General features: G+C 38.1%; 1 protein-coding gene across 1 annotated transcript in view; it reads right to left on the reverse strand.

Moving 5' to 3' along the window:
- The window catches only part of CDH8 (cadherin 8), a 288,359-nt gene that overhangs the window by 98,829 nt on the left and 173,740 nt on the right, over positions 1-15,790 (reverse strand). Inside the window, exon 5 of the mRNA XM_075189000.1 lies at positions 13,820-13,987. Coding sequence (XP_075045101.1) covers positions 13,820-13,987 — 168 coding nt within the window. The remainder of the gene's footprint in view (positions 1-13,819; positions 13,988-15,790) is intronic.

Genomic DNA, 15,790 nt, shown 5'->3' on the forward strand with positions numbered 1-15,790 from the left:
GCTGAAAGCGCTTTTGATACTTCCTAAACAAACAAAACGAGTTAACAAGTTTTCGGTGCATTAAACAGTGAATACAATCAAAAACAGAAATTACACTTTTTCAGTCTTTAATGAATAGGCTTCTTTGTGTCTTTAAAACATCATATTTTCAGGCATAAATCAACAGGCTATTACTCTAAAAGCCAATGAAATACGGAGCGTAATGGGAAAGCACTTATCTGATATCTAAATAAATACATACTAGAAGCTCTTTAAATGTATTATACATGTTCGGATTATAAATAATGATTATTGTTGGTAATTTATTCAACAGTATAGCTATAGGGATAGCAGCGTGGCAATCACAATCGACTCCAGCCTAAAAAAATGTAAACATACTGTTATAAACACAATTCCTTTCAAGGAATAAACTGTTAAAAATCAAGTATGCGGTCATCTAGTACTTTTGATAATTCTATACTGGACTAAAAGATACTTCTAGATAATTTTTTTTAATCTTAAAATATTTCTTTCCTAATTACACAGTTTAATATTTATTGTTTAATATTTTAATGGTGTGAGCATTCTTCTAAAACTTCCTAGTATTTAATAATATATTTTAGATTACATATATGTAAAAAGATAATGAACATTTTAATAAAATTGTTAGAAGATATGATTGAGCTGCCTGAAAATAAACACATACTGAATAGACATTCCACTTTTCTGCATCAGAAAGAGGAGCCAGTTAAAATGTGGTGAAATTTTACGCAAGACGCGTTTCGGGAATCTATCATCTATGAATAGAGCTGAGAAGCTGATGTTCAGTTCATTCTGCTATTTGGTGTGATTGGTGTAAGACTGGGAACTCAAGGCCGAATTCTAAAGGAGAAATGTGCTTAATTGCATGGCCAAATGGAGAATGAGGTGAAATTTCTGCTTCTTTTGAACATTTTTAACTTAATCATTTACAGATATTTTATATCATTGAGAAAACTAAAAGCTTTAGGATTTTTTTTTCCCACTTATAAGAATTTTATTACTATTGAAAATATGACATTTAATTTAAGAAATTAAGAAGGATTATAAGAAAACGTAAGACTGGCCTATATGGGCAACAAATCACTGTTTTATTAAGTTTTACATAAATCCAATATCCGCTATACATTTGAGTGTAAAATAATATTACACTTGGTGAGTTGTCAGAAATTAATTATTCTAAATTCATTTGTCACGTAAAATCATTAACTACATAATACTTCATATCTAGGTGTGTTGTGCCTTCAGTGACCAGAACTGTCTATTAAATATACATTTTTGAGAAGTAGGAAATAATATATATTGCGTACGGGCATGTCTACATTATGCTTATTTTCTTTTGGGACAAACTGATTTGAAATCGTACAGGGAGTTTACCCAATTTCTGAAGATAGCGTATGATTCACTCCACAGAAATATCCATGTAACGTATCTTGCAAACTAATGGATTAAAATAGCCCCAGTGGATCCCAGCTACTTAATAGGAATGTTCAATGTGCTTTTAGGTAAACACTACAATTCCTTGTGAAATGTCTATAAAGTGATTTTCCGGAGAGCTTGTAAGAATAGAACAAGTTCATCTTTCTGATTTCTAAAACCCAAGAGGCTAACGTAGGCTCACAATTTAATCATAAATTCACATTCCTATCCAGCAAAGAATCATCAAACTGTGGAATTCGGTTGCATTGAGTGTTATCACAATTTGTTTAGGGGGGATGGTGTAATTCCAACTGTCTTTCCTTCATCAATGCAATATATATATATATATATATATATATATATATATAACTAAAGTAATTATATTGTTTTCAAATAAGCATTGCATAGGCGATTGTATTGTGTTTCTAACGCACAAAGTGATTTATTTTAGCAGATGTAAATAGATAACAATTCAATACATTATTATATTAAGATACAGTACAGTGCAGCCAATACCAAAAGATACATACATACCGCTTGCGCTACGCTGCGCTGCGCTAACCACGGGCACCAGTGAACAGTGATTCACCCTTGAATACTGTGATCAGTGAAGACTGAGCCTTGTGGGGGTGCAGCTATGATTATATATACAGTCAGTGTTACACAGGGAACAAAAGAGATGACGTAGCTTGCTTCTATAGGTCCAGACAAGGGTGGTTCCAGGGTAAACAGGTCATAGGCTGATTCAATCTAAGGAATCCAAAGGTGGGGGTCATCTCTCCACGGGATGTGCTCCAGTTAAAATAAGTTCATTAGCATATCACATTCTGATATCAATCTGGCTATTTATTCCCTAACATCAATAACTAGAGTATGCAATATGCGATCTCTTCAGCGATGGAACCGGACAGCTGCTGATGAATAAGGGATTAGTATGATATCAGACATGACACATTTCCCATAACCTGAACCTTAAATAACACTAAAGTGTGCATATAATCTTAATATATAAACTAATAATAAACCAAATACTGTCAGCTCATTAATCACTTTGGAATGGAATCTATAAATATATATGTGAAACTAAATGTTATAGTGCGTGTGCGTGCGCTTTTTACCATGCGATCGCACCATGCCACGCATTACGTGGCGCACGGATCGCAATCGCACGGCAAAACAATATTAACCAATATACTTCTGTTCATCCAGTTACACGACTTCGACAATATATATATATATATATTTTACACAAAGTGGTCAATGTGGAAATTTAGAAGTGACGGCATGGAAAACGTAAAGGGAATGTAAGTAAATAGAAATTGCTAGCTTTGCAATGAAGGCAGTAGGAGAAGTGCCGGTATCATCATCATCATCATTTATAGAGCAACCAATTTTGCAGCGCTGTACAGAGAATATTTGTCCTTCACATCAGTCCCTGCCCCATTGGAGCTTACAGTCTAAATTCCCAATCACACGCACACAGATAGACAGACACACAGATTAGGGTTCATTTATTTCTCAGCAGCCAATTAATTTACTAGTATGTTTTTGGAGTGTGGGAGGAAACTGGAACACCTGTATACACCCCACTTTGGGGGGAAGAGAGGAAAAGAGGAAGTAAGAAAGAGAGGAAGAGGAGAAGAAGAAAAGAAGAAGAAAAGAAGAAGAGAGAAGAAGAGAAGAAGAGGAGAAGAAGAAAAGAAGAAAAGAGAAGAAGAAAGAGAAGAGAGACTAAGCAGGACAGGTTGTACAATCAAGCACCTATCTATGGGTAAAACGGTCATGCCAACATAACATAGCAATCTATGGAGTACATGTGATGACGGCTGCTAAAAGTGTACTCCTCGATTTGAGAGGTTCTGGATGGCACACCTTTGAATGTCTTTTTCCATCTGTAGGCAGGGTCAGTCTAGCTTTATTTTATTACCTTACCACATTTCCATGAATGTCTACTAACATAAATTATCCATGATTATTTGTGTCTCTCTAATATATATCTTTATATTTATCTATATCTTTGCACTTCGTAGCATGTTCAAAAAAGGTTAATAGTTAGTGCAAACCAGGCGGATTTTACTAATAGTTGTAAATAAGTGTAAATAAGTGAATCAACAGCATTTTATGACCATTGAAACAAACGATAATAATGTAAACTGAATCATGGTGTAACACATTTATAGGATATGCAAATCATTTTAGATACTTTGAGTTGAAAGAATTTATTGCCAGGAGCAATGGAGTTAGGGCAAATACAATATTTTAATTGGGACATTCCATCATTTCATATCTAAAACTAACACATTATACAACATTTTCCATATTTGTAGCACACATATAATAGGCGTACTTAGATATTAAAATGGGCTACACTTTTGAAATAATTTTATATCATGTATTTTAATCTGATTACATAACACAGTTTATTCATAACAGATAATCCCTTTAAAATCAATATTCATGACATGCACTATTAACAAAAAAATGAGATTATAAGTATAGATCAGCATACCACAGACATTTGTCACTTATGTAGGAACTAGAGATGCTCAGGCTCAGCTTTCCGAGAACTGAATATACCCGAACTTAGGGGATCCGAGTACCGAGCCAAGTCGGCTCGGTACCTTCACGATTTAATGGAGGGCGGACCCCCATTTTTTTTTTCTGCCACTGCTGTGCGCCAATGTGTCCTAGATGTGCTAGGAACTGCTGTGTGTTTGTGTCATTGCTCTGTCGCTTACCATCCAGCCAGGTCGCTGCAGTATTTGTCTAAAAGTGTATGAAAATAATATTGTGACATGTGAGGTGGTCAAAATTAACTGCAAATTAGAAATTAGTGTTATTAAGGTTAATAATAATGTAGGAACAACAAAAAAAAGAGCAAAATTATGTGATTTTAGCATATTTTAGGATTTTTTTCTAAAAAATCCAAAACCAAAACCCACAAGGGCGGTTTTGCCAAAGCCAATCCAGATCCAAAGCCAAAACCAAAACCAGTTCACGGGGGTCAGTGAGCATCTCTAGTATGAACATATATGTCCCTTCAATGAAATTTAAATACTAAGTGGTCTATTTATGACCCCAGTGCGGTAGACCCCAATATGCTGCAAATTACATTGGTACATAAATAAGCACTGTTGCAATTTGCTGTGCCGGTGCTGCTCAGGGAGCCCTGGTGTTGACCGTCCGCCTGCAAAATATTTTCCTGGAGAATGGAGAAAGTGCTATTTGCATGTGCATATCGCTTTCCAGGTGAGCGATTCAGCTAGGTCGGAGGCTTTAGCTGGATCTTATTCAAGTTGACCAGTAACGCCATCCTCAGATGGCGTTACTTAGAGAAATGACCTCTATGGGGACAGCGGTAAGCTCCAAAAATTAATGTCGGAGAAATCAATGATCTCTTCAACGGTAACCCTTTAATAAATAGCAAAAATCAGTGGAAGACGTCATTTAGGCCGGAATTTTGGCTCTTCACCGTTACTTAAATACACCCCCTAAGGGTTTTATTTTTTTGTGTGCGAAACTTATCATCTCCAGTTCCCTCTTGCTCATCGTACAGAACTCCAATGAGAATCCCCACTAGTACAGGGGTGTAACCACCGTAATCGTGAAGATCACCTGGGCTACAGTGCACACCTCCATGGCATGTGTGTTTGATACCATTGACAGCCAGCAAGGCTCGGTAATGCCAGAAAGCATCAATTGGCTCCTCGTCCTGTACTTGGTGCATATAACATTCATATCAGCCTAAAATCTGGCTGAGCAGCTATATGTATTGGTAATTTCATGCCAAACACACATAGTAATTATAATTACAGTATATAAGTATATATGACCTAATTTTTTTTAAAAATTAAAGCACTGTCTATTAATACCTGTAAGGTTTTTTTTGTTTTTTTTTATTTCTCTCCCAAATTTTAGAGTTCCTCTTACTGTGTCAATATAGCCTAGCTGGCTAGCATGCCAAAAATGGTATTGAAAATAGATGCACCATTGTAAAAAAAAAATAAAAAAAAATCAATGACCCATATCTATTGGTCTCTATAGAAATGCCATAGATACCACAGTTATGTAGTTTCAGTGTTATTTTAAAAAATCAAGAAGTGTTTCCTGGTGTTTTCAAACAATCACTTTAGGGCAGAGCTTCCAATGTAAAACAAAACAAGAAATATTTATATGGCAAGGGTTTATGTAGCTGAAAGGCATGCATCGCATTAGAATATATGTCTTTCTTTCTAAAAATCAATCCTCCTTTGTGCATTGAATATAAGTGCAAAATATTGAAGACAATCTCAGTTGGAAGCAAAACCATTTTAACCTGACCCAGCAAGACATAGATTGGAGGCCTAGCGGGAAAAATAGATTTTGAACTGGAGATCATTAGTTTAGTACGTGTAAACTTGTTTTGTTTTCTATTTCTTATTTGTATATTTATGCCTTCATTTATCTAGTGCGGGAAATTATCTTGATAAATATGCAAACAGTTCTAATCCTCCTAGCAAATTCCCCTACCCTTCCCAAAGCAACAAATTGTCTACACATCCCCCTAAATAGAATATGATTTGGAAATTCACAAATAACTACATAAAATGATCATTACTAATACCACTGGGTTTTGAACAGGGCAAAGTTAATCCCTCATCGGTGTCATTAAAACTATAAGAAATTTAAAATGTAACTTCACACATTTCATTTTTTTAACAGATCCTAGAATGTATTTACAGAGTATTAACATTTTTTGTTGTCTTCATTTTATATAAAAAAAAAAAAAGTATATACAAATGATATTTGTAACCTATCCACTTATGAGCTTGAAATTTTAAGCAAAGTTTGAAAAGGTAGTAAATAGAGATTTAAGACCTTACAGTATCTCCTATACACTATAAGACCTGAACAGGCAGTTAATACTGTTAGTTTGTATCCCTTAGTGTTGCAGAGAAGTAGTTAATAGCTAATCCATCATGGATCTAATAGTAATGCCTTGCAAAAGACGGGGCCTGGCTACCAAATGAAAATCTCTATATCATCATCATCGGCTATTTATATAGTGCCACTAATTCCGCAGCGCTGTACGGAGAACTCATTCACATCTGTCCCTGCTCCATTGAAGCTTACAGTCCCTAACATAGACACCAAGGGACACTAGGGTCAATTTTAACCTACTAGTATGTTTTTGGAGCGTGGGAGGAAACCGGAGCACCTGGAGGAAACCCACGCAAATACAGGGAGAACATACAAACGCCACACAGATAAGGCCATGGTCGGGAATTGAACTCATGATCCCAGTGCCGTGAGGCAGAAGTGCTAACCACCAAGCCACCCTGACATTAAAGGGATTTCCTGTGACAATGCTATAGCTTCATTCCATGTTAGATGCTTTTTGTACACATTGGAGGGCCTGGAACCGAAGACACACACCTCATGACTGCCATTAATCGCTGCACCTGGGAGATGAGCACAATTCTCCTATCACCATCCTGATTTTTAGTTCATCAATCGGCGGTAGAGTGCCGTCACATGTGGCATTTCTAAATGTCTTTTACTGAGTGGACAAATTGAGTGAAAAATATTCTTTAACAAATTGCTAAATATTAACTATACAGAACCTTTGGCACTAAACTAATGTCTGAACTACCGAAATATTCCCAGAATCCTTAGCCAGTGCAGAACAGAGATAAAGGCTACAATATATTGGACTACAGCCTTAGTAGTTCAGTGGCTTTTTGGAGTCTAAAACTAAAATTATGGCCACATTTTTTCACTCAACATCTTATATTTCTATTATCAACCTGCACATATTATCTGTTAAAATCTACAGAACAGGAAATAACAGAGTAACAAGAGCTGGGCTGTTGTAGGATCCCATCACACCCCCTCTGACAATTCCAACCCTTAGGCAATTGACTATGTTGTCCTGTGAAAATGAAGATCTTGGTGAAGAATGTTACAAATAAATTAGGATTCCCAAGATTTCTGTTTGCAATAGAACCCCCTCTTCCCAAACACTTATGCTGTAAGGGTTAGTTTAAGCTAGTTCTAACCCATACATTATATTTAGCACACTGTTGAACTTATCACTGCCAGCAGTCCACATTGAATAGCTTTGAGCCCGTAAATCTCTTTCCACAGCCTCCAAACCATTTAAACTCCCAGAAAATTAAACACCTTAATTACAGTCTACTTGATACTTCTTGACAGTATATTGAAAATCACACGTAACACATTATATTCCAGTCCTCCTGGAATTTTTTCGTGGATAAGTCACACAAAACTGTGATTTAAAATGATGATCCCCTTATGTCCTATAAATTGTGACAATGTTCACTATCCATGGTGTATTAATCAATGTTCTGTTTGTAGAGTCCTTTATTACATTGATTTCAGAATATGTCATCCTTTTAACTCTTTGATAGCAAAGCATGCTGGGCATTACAAAGGTTTGTAAAAGCAACAAACTAATTCAAGAAGTCACTATTGTCCACACAGGGAACCCCAGTTTCTCTGCTACCATATACTCCCTCTAGAATGTAAGTTCTCACAGGCAGATCTCTACCTGTTGTCTTATGTTGTCCGTCTTCCTGCTTTGTCCTTGACATGTCTTATTCTGCCTTCTGTGTGAGTCCCTACAGATTTTACACATGATTATTTATGCTATTTAGGTGTAACTGTTGTCATGTATGTAATTTTGCTTATTGTATTACTTATGTCTTCTCTATATGTGTACGATTATCCGGTGTAACGGAATCTTTGGTGCCTTATAAATATATAAATTAATTCTACTACTACTACTACTACTAATAATAATATTAATAATAATACCTAGAGAAACCCGGCGGTACTTAAATTAGAGTGAAATTTACTTACTAAATTATTATTTATTTTGTTTGGCGCTGCGAATGCCTTAAAGATCAAAGAATAATAATAATTATATTACTTTATTATTAATAGAATTCAATAACTTTTTAAACACTAGAATACATGTAGACATTTTAACAGCGGAGGATAATGAATAAATAACTATATTATCAATCGCTATATTAAAGGAACTAAAGAATTTCTTTATACACTACAGTTCCCGCAAGATGAGCTGACATATGTGGCTGCAAATAACTGTCACAGTTTCCAGACCACCCAGCAGGTCACACGTTCCAGGTCACCAAGCTGGGCTACAAATAACTGTCCCAGTTTTCAGACCACCCAGCAGGTCACATGTTCCAGGTCACCCAGCAGGCGCACAGGTGCATTGGCGGGTGGATGTTTTGCAAAATAACTTCGAAACGATTGCAATGCCAATATTTTTCTGCAAATCTACAGAAAAAGGCTTTTAAATTGGTATGTGATGTGCCCTGCTCAGACAACAGCATCATAGCAATAAGTCACTCATAAAAGTCATACTTATGCTATTAATATTTAGGCAATAATATGTATGAAGTCATTTGACAATTGCTTGACTGTTTCATAGTATTTATTAACAAGTGCAAAAATCTAGTGATCTAATTTCTTCACGTAGTAGTGAAATGTGTAAATAAAGTGTATCTAGAATGATGCAGGGAAAGCATAATACTTTATATTTATATTTCTGGAGACCATACTTATGAAAATGAATTCAGGTCTCTACCGCAGCTTGGGACATAACCGTTTCACCTTGAACCGATCAGTTGAAAATAATTTTTGTAATCCAGAGTTCGTCTCGCTCAATATGAAAACAGCCTCTTTGAATTACATGGTAAAGGGTCTGAACACTTCAGATATGGAAATGCATTCCATCTTGAGTATGTTAATATTTGTTGTACAAAGGACTGTCTGCGCAGACCCTGCAGCATTTATCTTACCCCAAAGTCGTATATAAAATGACTGCATCCTTTGTCTGCCCGGATAATGCATATTTAAAATGGTACCAAAGTAAAAATATCAAAGTAAGAAGATGACCACACACTTCTGGCATTGCTTGTCTGTGAGATTGGGTAGGAAAGTTGAGTGTATCTAAGAAAAATATGTATTTAAATGTATATATTGTGCATGTGCAATTTAATAAAATATCTAGAACTTGGCACAGGAATGGACAAACCACCTTTGCAGCTACATAGGGGCTCTGTGGTATAGGGGGCCAAAATTACATAAAATTTTATTTATTTAATTCTCTTTTTTCTATTTATGGTGCTGATCAGCTTTGGGCTAGAATTGACAGTCGGACTGCACACATGTATAGCTATGTGAGAGGCTATAGGGTAAGAACAGCACGGTGGCTAAGTGGTTAGCACTACTGCCTTACAGCACTAAGGTCATGAGTTCAATTCCCGACCATGGTCTTATCTGTGAGGAGTTTGTATGTTCTCCCCGTGTTTGTGTGGGTTTCCTTTGGGTGCTCTGGTTTTCTCCCACACTCCAAAAACATACTGGTAGGTTAATTGGCTGCTAACAAATTGACCTTAGTCTGTGTGTGTGTCTCTCTCTCTCTCTCTGTATATATTAGGTGTGAGTGAGTGAGTTCTCTGTGCAGCGCTGCGGAATTAGTGGTGCTATATCAGTAAATGGTGATGATGATAAAACCTGCAAATATGTACAGTGCAGAATGGAACTTCTCCTCTCCCCCCCTCTCCGTCTCTGCCTCCGTTCTCCCCATTCCCTCCTCCTACCATTGCATCTCTGTCCGTCCTACCCTCCCCTCAGATTGTATGCTCCTTCGAGCAGGGCCTCCTCTCCTTCTGTTCTCCACCACCTTAACTCTGCTCTCCAGCACCATGTCTCTTCCGTGAGGTCCTCCTGCCCTCCTACCCCTCTCTCTACCCCGCTGGGGGTTCTCACCTCTCATCTAGCTGTACATTGAGCTTCTGAGTTACTGTGCTTTTTGTTAACTATACCGTGCTGTCTCACCCTGTATCGTGTTTCTGTCTGTCCCTGTACGGCACTGCAGATACCTAGTGGCGCCCTATAAATAAAAATTAATAATAATAATAATAATAATAATAATAATAATAATAAAAGCAGTATCTGAACATTACAGGTCACAACATCTATTGATGGTATCCAATATAGACCAACAAGAGAAGGCACATGGGGGCTCATCTGTAGTTCAGTGGAGACGTGAGTGATCCAGAAGACCTTTCTGCTCATTTCCACCAGGGGGAGTAGATTAGAGGAGGGGAGGACCTGATTGCCATCCAGTGCATGTAGAGTGGGAACAGAGGAATTGCTTTTTCTTTATGATGAAGTGTATCTTATCTTTCATTATAATTGCCAACAAAGAGAGCTCTTAAATGGAGTCGCTCAACATCATTTAGATTCCTGGACTGTTCCCCTTTTTCTCACAATCCAAAAAGCTCTTCCCCAGCAGAGCACCAGGCTGTCCTAACCAGACTGTGGCAAAATCAGGGCTGAGACAATGCACCAATGTAGAGGCAGACCAGGAGGTGGCCTTTAGCGAAGACAGTCTTAACTTGCAAGGGGCAAAGCTGTGGTGATGATCCACAAGTCTGTGCCACTTACATATGGACAGCACATTACAGTGCTGTCAGTGAAGTGGTGCTTGGCGTAAGTAAGTCTCCGGCTGGGGAAAATATGGTAATAGAGGGAGAACTATTAGGTGTAATGTAATAAAATGAAGAAGAGGGAGCGAGAAATCCCGCACTGGATCTGTGCGGTGAAGGGATCGGAACGTTTGAGGCACTGAGCTAAATCCTGAATTAGAGGCACAGAAAGTAAAATCTCCAAGATATATGTATGTATGCGTTTGTTGTCACTATTGTTTACCTGTCCTCGGGTCTTGTTTATTTTGTTTGTTCACCATTATTACTGGTAAATTCCAAATAAGGATTGACAAGTACTCCTTGTATGATGTTTATAGACGTCTTTCATTTAGTTTTTTTGCTGCTGGATACCTGTTCTATACATGTATACATTCCGTAAACCATATGGTGGCTTAGTGGTTAGCACTTCTGCCTCACAGCACTGGGGTCATGAGTTCAATTTCCGTCCATGGTCTTATCTGTGAGTAGTTTGTATATTCTCCCCGTGTTTGCGTGAGTTTTCTCCGGGTGCTCCAGTTTCCTCCCACACTCCAAAAACATACTGGTAGGTTACTTGGCTGCTATCAAAATTGACCCTAGTCTCTCTCTCTCTGTCTGTCTGTGTATGAGGGAATTTAGACTGTAAGCTCCAATGGGGCAGGGACTGATGTGAATGAGTTCTATGTACAGCACTGCGGAATCAGTGGCTCTATATAAATAAATGATGATGATGGTGATGATATCTCCCAACAATTTGACATGCAAAATAAGGGCAAAAAGAGACCCATCCAAACCACCCCTCAATCCGCCCAGAAACACCCACTTTGGATGAAATTACACCCATTTTTGTGTAAGCTCCATCTCCGCAAATCGTGACTGTCCCACCAAAATCGGGATTGTTGAGACGTACGTGTAAACTGTTTCTCTTATGATCCCTTATTAACCCTGCAGGGCTTCAAATGCCATTTTATAGAGTTCATTTAGCACCTTACTATGTATAATACACTATTTTTGAAAGTGTACAACTATTAAAGTCAATCTGCTCCTACAAAAATGTCTTTAGAGGGACACTGTTTCTGGCATTTTATCTTTGTTATACTTATGTTTATTTTTTATAATTTTCATTGTAAATGTATTACAAGCATTAGGTAGGTGTATGTTGAAGGGCAATATAGCCTGTTTGTTTAGGTAGGATTTCCATTCCCTACAGTCCATAATTTGCATTGATTAATAACAAAACCAGAAAGGGAGCGATTGCTGGACTATGTGCATGGTTGCGGTGATGTTATACTGGAACACGGTAAGCCTGGTAAGTATATAGCTATTCGAGTGCCCTGCCACCCCTCCTGCACCAGAATTTTTTTTTGTTTTGTGTGTGGTACAGGCAGGTCAGCAGTTGCTGCTCCACATTCCAAGTCCCGATCTGTTCTCTGCAGAGTGGGGGCATCGGATAAAGCTTAGAGATATAGGGGAACAGTGCAAGCACAGTAACACTGCTTCCACGCATGCACAGAGAGGTTCCAAATGTGATTTCAGGGTGCATGCACTGACCCATTACAAAGGGGGACATGGGAGGACCCATCACCAGCCTTGGTAGATAAAATACCCAATCCAAACACTGGGTAGAACAGAGACAATACTCAGTGTAGAGTCTGGAATAAAGAACACAAAGAATTGACAGAGGGAAGGGTGTCCTAGTCTGACACTTCTGAATAAATATGACAATATTGGAGTTGTCAGTTTAGGAATAGCATTGCTGCAGGATGAAAATGCCACTAGCAACCAGGAGTATGACTGCTTCAGTAAAGGTGGGATGAGGGGTGTAGTGAGGGCCAGAAAGTGGTGTGTTCCTATGAATGTTAGACAATTAGGCCTATGCACAAATATTATATATATACATCATCATCAACATTTATTTATATAGCGCCAGCATATTCCGCAGCACTTAACAATTGGGATATATATATATATATATATACAAGTTAACCCGTGCATGATACTCATGCATTCTAGTCAAATCAAGCTACTTAAGGTGTTAAAAAGGTTCTTGTCATCTTCATCGCCACACACACACACGCCGCTAGGCTTTTATATATTCGATAATGCTAAGAATTTAGTAGATCAGTCTATTTTATAACTCCGTCCAGCAGGTGGCGCTGCAGCTTGAGCACTCTGTCACCCGGTAGTTTTTTCCACACACACACACACACACACACACACACACACACTAACACAGCAAGTGTGTTCATGAGGTAAAATTACCTCACGGAAATGAGTTTCAGCCCTCAACTCAAAAATTTAGCCTTTACTACCCCTCCCACGGGGGAAGGGGGAATGATGGAAGTTAACTGACTTCACTATTATAATTTTTTTATCAAATAATGTCAGTATACCAAATTTCAGGTCAATTGGATGAGCCCTTTCTGAGAAAATAGTTTTTTCCACACACACTCACACACACACACACTAACACACGCCGCTAGGCTTTTCTATATTAGATAATGCAAAGAAATTAGTAGGTCAGTGTAGTATATAACTCTGCCCAGCAGGTGGCGCTGCAGCTTGAGCACTCTGTCACCCTGTAGTTTTTTACACACACACACATACACTAACAAACGCCGCTAGGCTTTTATATATTAGATATACACATACATATATATTATATCACCTAAAACTAAGACAACCTAAACCAATGAGTCTTGACTTTCAGTTTGAGAACCATTGCTCTAAGCCATCTACGTTAAGATCACCCAGCAAAAATAAATCATCTTCCGTCAATGTAGTCAGCAGTCACAGATAATTTAGTACAGCACATCGTATTCTAAAACATTTTTTAATGATTTGTAAACCAAGAAGAGCATAATCTTATCTGTACTTACTCATTGAAAACTTTGGAGGGTTGTCATTGACATCGGTGAGGGTAACCGTAACTGTCGTTGTTCCAGAAAGTCCACCCATGTGCCCACCCATGTCCTTGGCTTGAATGACAACAAGATATTCCTCTCTGGCTTCTCGGTCCATGTTAGAAAGCGCTGTCTTAATGATTGCTAGAAGACAAAAGAAGAGTGTTTAGCGATATAATGATAGAGTGGTTTTATTCCAGCGGCAAGGTAGAGTGTCGGCAATTTGAAACTGTGAAAGTCAGTCTGAAAATAGAACAATTCAGAGATGATTAGTTAATTTTACATGAATTAAGACCTACTTGCCAACTCTCCCGAAATGCCTGGGAGACTCCCAAATTTCAGGGAGTCTTGCAGACTTCCGGAAGAGCAGGCCTCCCTCCCAGATCCCACCCACTTCCCTATTGAAGCGTGAGAATAGATGGGGACTTGTTGTTGTGATTCACTACATCATATCCCTGCCCCATGCTGCGCGGTGCCATGACTCAGTGGCATTGGAGGTCAAGAGGTAGAGCCCCTTGCTGCTGCCACCTGGCCTCCCTACGGGATCTCCGGGAGGGGATGTATTTAAAATTGACATGTACGTTACATGTGTGAGAATAGATGGGGACTTGTTGTTGTGATTCACTACATCATATCCCTGCCCCATGCTGCGCGGTGCCATGACTCAGTGGCATTGGAGGTCAAGAGGTAGAGCCCCTTGCTGCTGCCACCTGGCCTCCCTACGGGATCTCCGGGAGGGGATGTATTTAAAATTGACATGTACGTTACATGGCCTTTGTTTTAGTGCTAATAATACATAATTACTGTAACTGACTTTGTTTTCCAAACATACCGTTATGTATTTATAATTGGGGTTTAATTTACTACAGAAGTTTCACATTGGTCTGCCACAAAAGAAAGAAACATCATGTGGCATCTATGTCAACACCAAAACATTTGGGAACCACTGCTCTATGCTGTGTTATCTGGAAACGATATTGTGGAAACCTGAAGGTGTCATGGACAATCCATTGTTTAGGGTTGCACCGATCAGCAGAACCTCAATGGAGTCCTGCACGGTGTTATAGATATAATTAAATTGAACTTTTAAGTATTTCCTTCCCTAAGGCCCCATTAGAGTGGACAATGGTATCCGATGAATTATCATGATATTTCACTGAAATGTATTGAAGTGGGAGTTTCCTTTACAGTTAATGGACCATTTATCTAATTTGTCTTTATTAAATTACCAAATACAAAATGTTAAAAATATAAACCTTCCTTTTTAGGCTTCATATATCATTACATTGTATTTTAGTGACAGTAAAGCATTGTGCTGCACCTGCTGTTGTTATTATTGGTACCGCAGGCATTTGACCACCCACAAAATACTGCACTTGTGCAAAATAGCGAGAAGGGTCAAGATAAGTGCTGACACAAATTTGTACCACACACTTGTATAGAAATAAAAGGTCCAAATGTAATAGTGATACTTGTAGCACTAGCCAGCTGCCTATAACTCTGCCTTATTGGAAATTATAAATTCAGAATTCAGGATTTGCAGGTCCTGTGTTTAGTCACTGAGCAGCAGGGGAAAATCCCATTTATATGTAGCTATATTCAAATGTTTCCTATTAAGATGAAGTGTACAAGCAGATTATATGTTGATGCTAGTGTCCATGTTCTCTCATGCCCCTATGGCTTTTCCTTTGCCAACCCCTTCACAAGTAAACATATATTCTGTAACAACCCATACCATACAGTTTGTTCCCACAGAGTTAGACCTATAATCTAAAATTACATGATGACAAAGACAGGATTTGGCATTACATCTGGCAGACGTATCTGGAAATTAAATTCACATTTTTTTTTATTAGTTTTTGAAAAGGAAGAAAATATTGTAAACACTCTTAAAGTCTTTGTCAGTTAACCTTGAAAAGCTGCATTCTCGTAAAATATTGGTTCAGT

This window comes from Mixophyes fleayi, chromosome 10 (assembly GCF_038048845.1).
Source record: "Mixophyes fleayi isolate aMixFle1 chromosome 10, aMixFle1.hap1, whole genome shotgun sequence".
Taxonomy (NCBI): Eukaryota; Metazoa; Chordata; class Amphibia; order Anura; family Limnodynastidae; genus Mixophyes; species Mixophyes fleayi.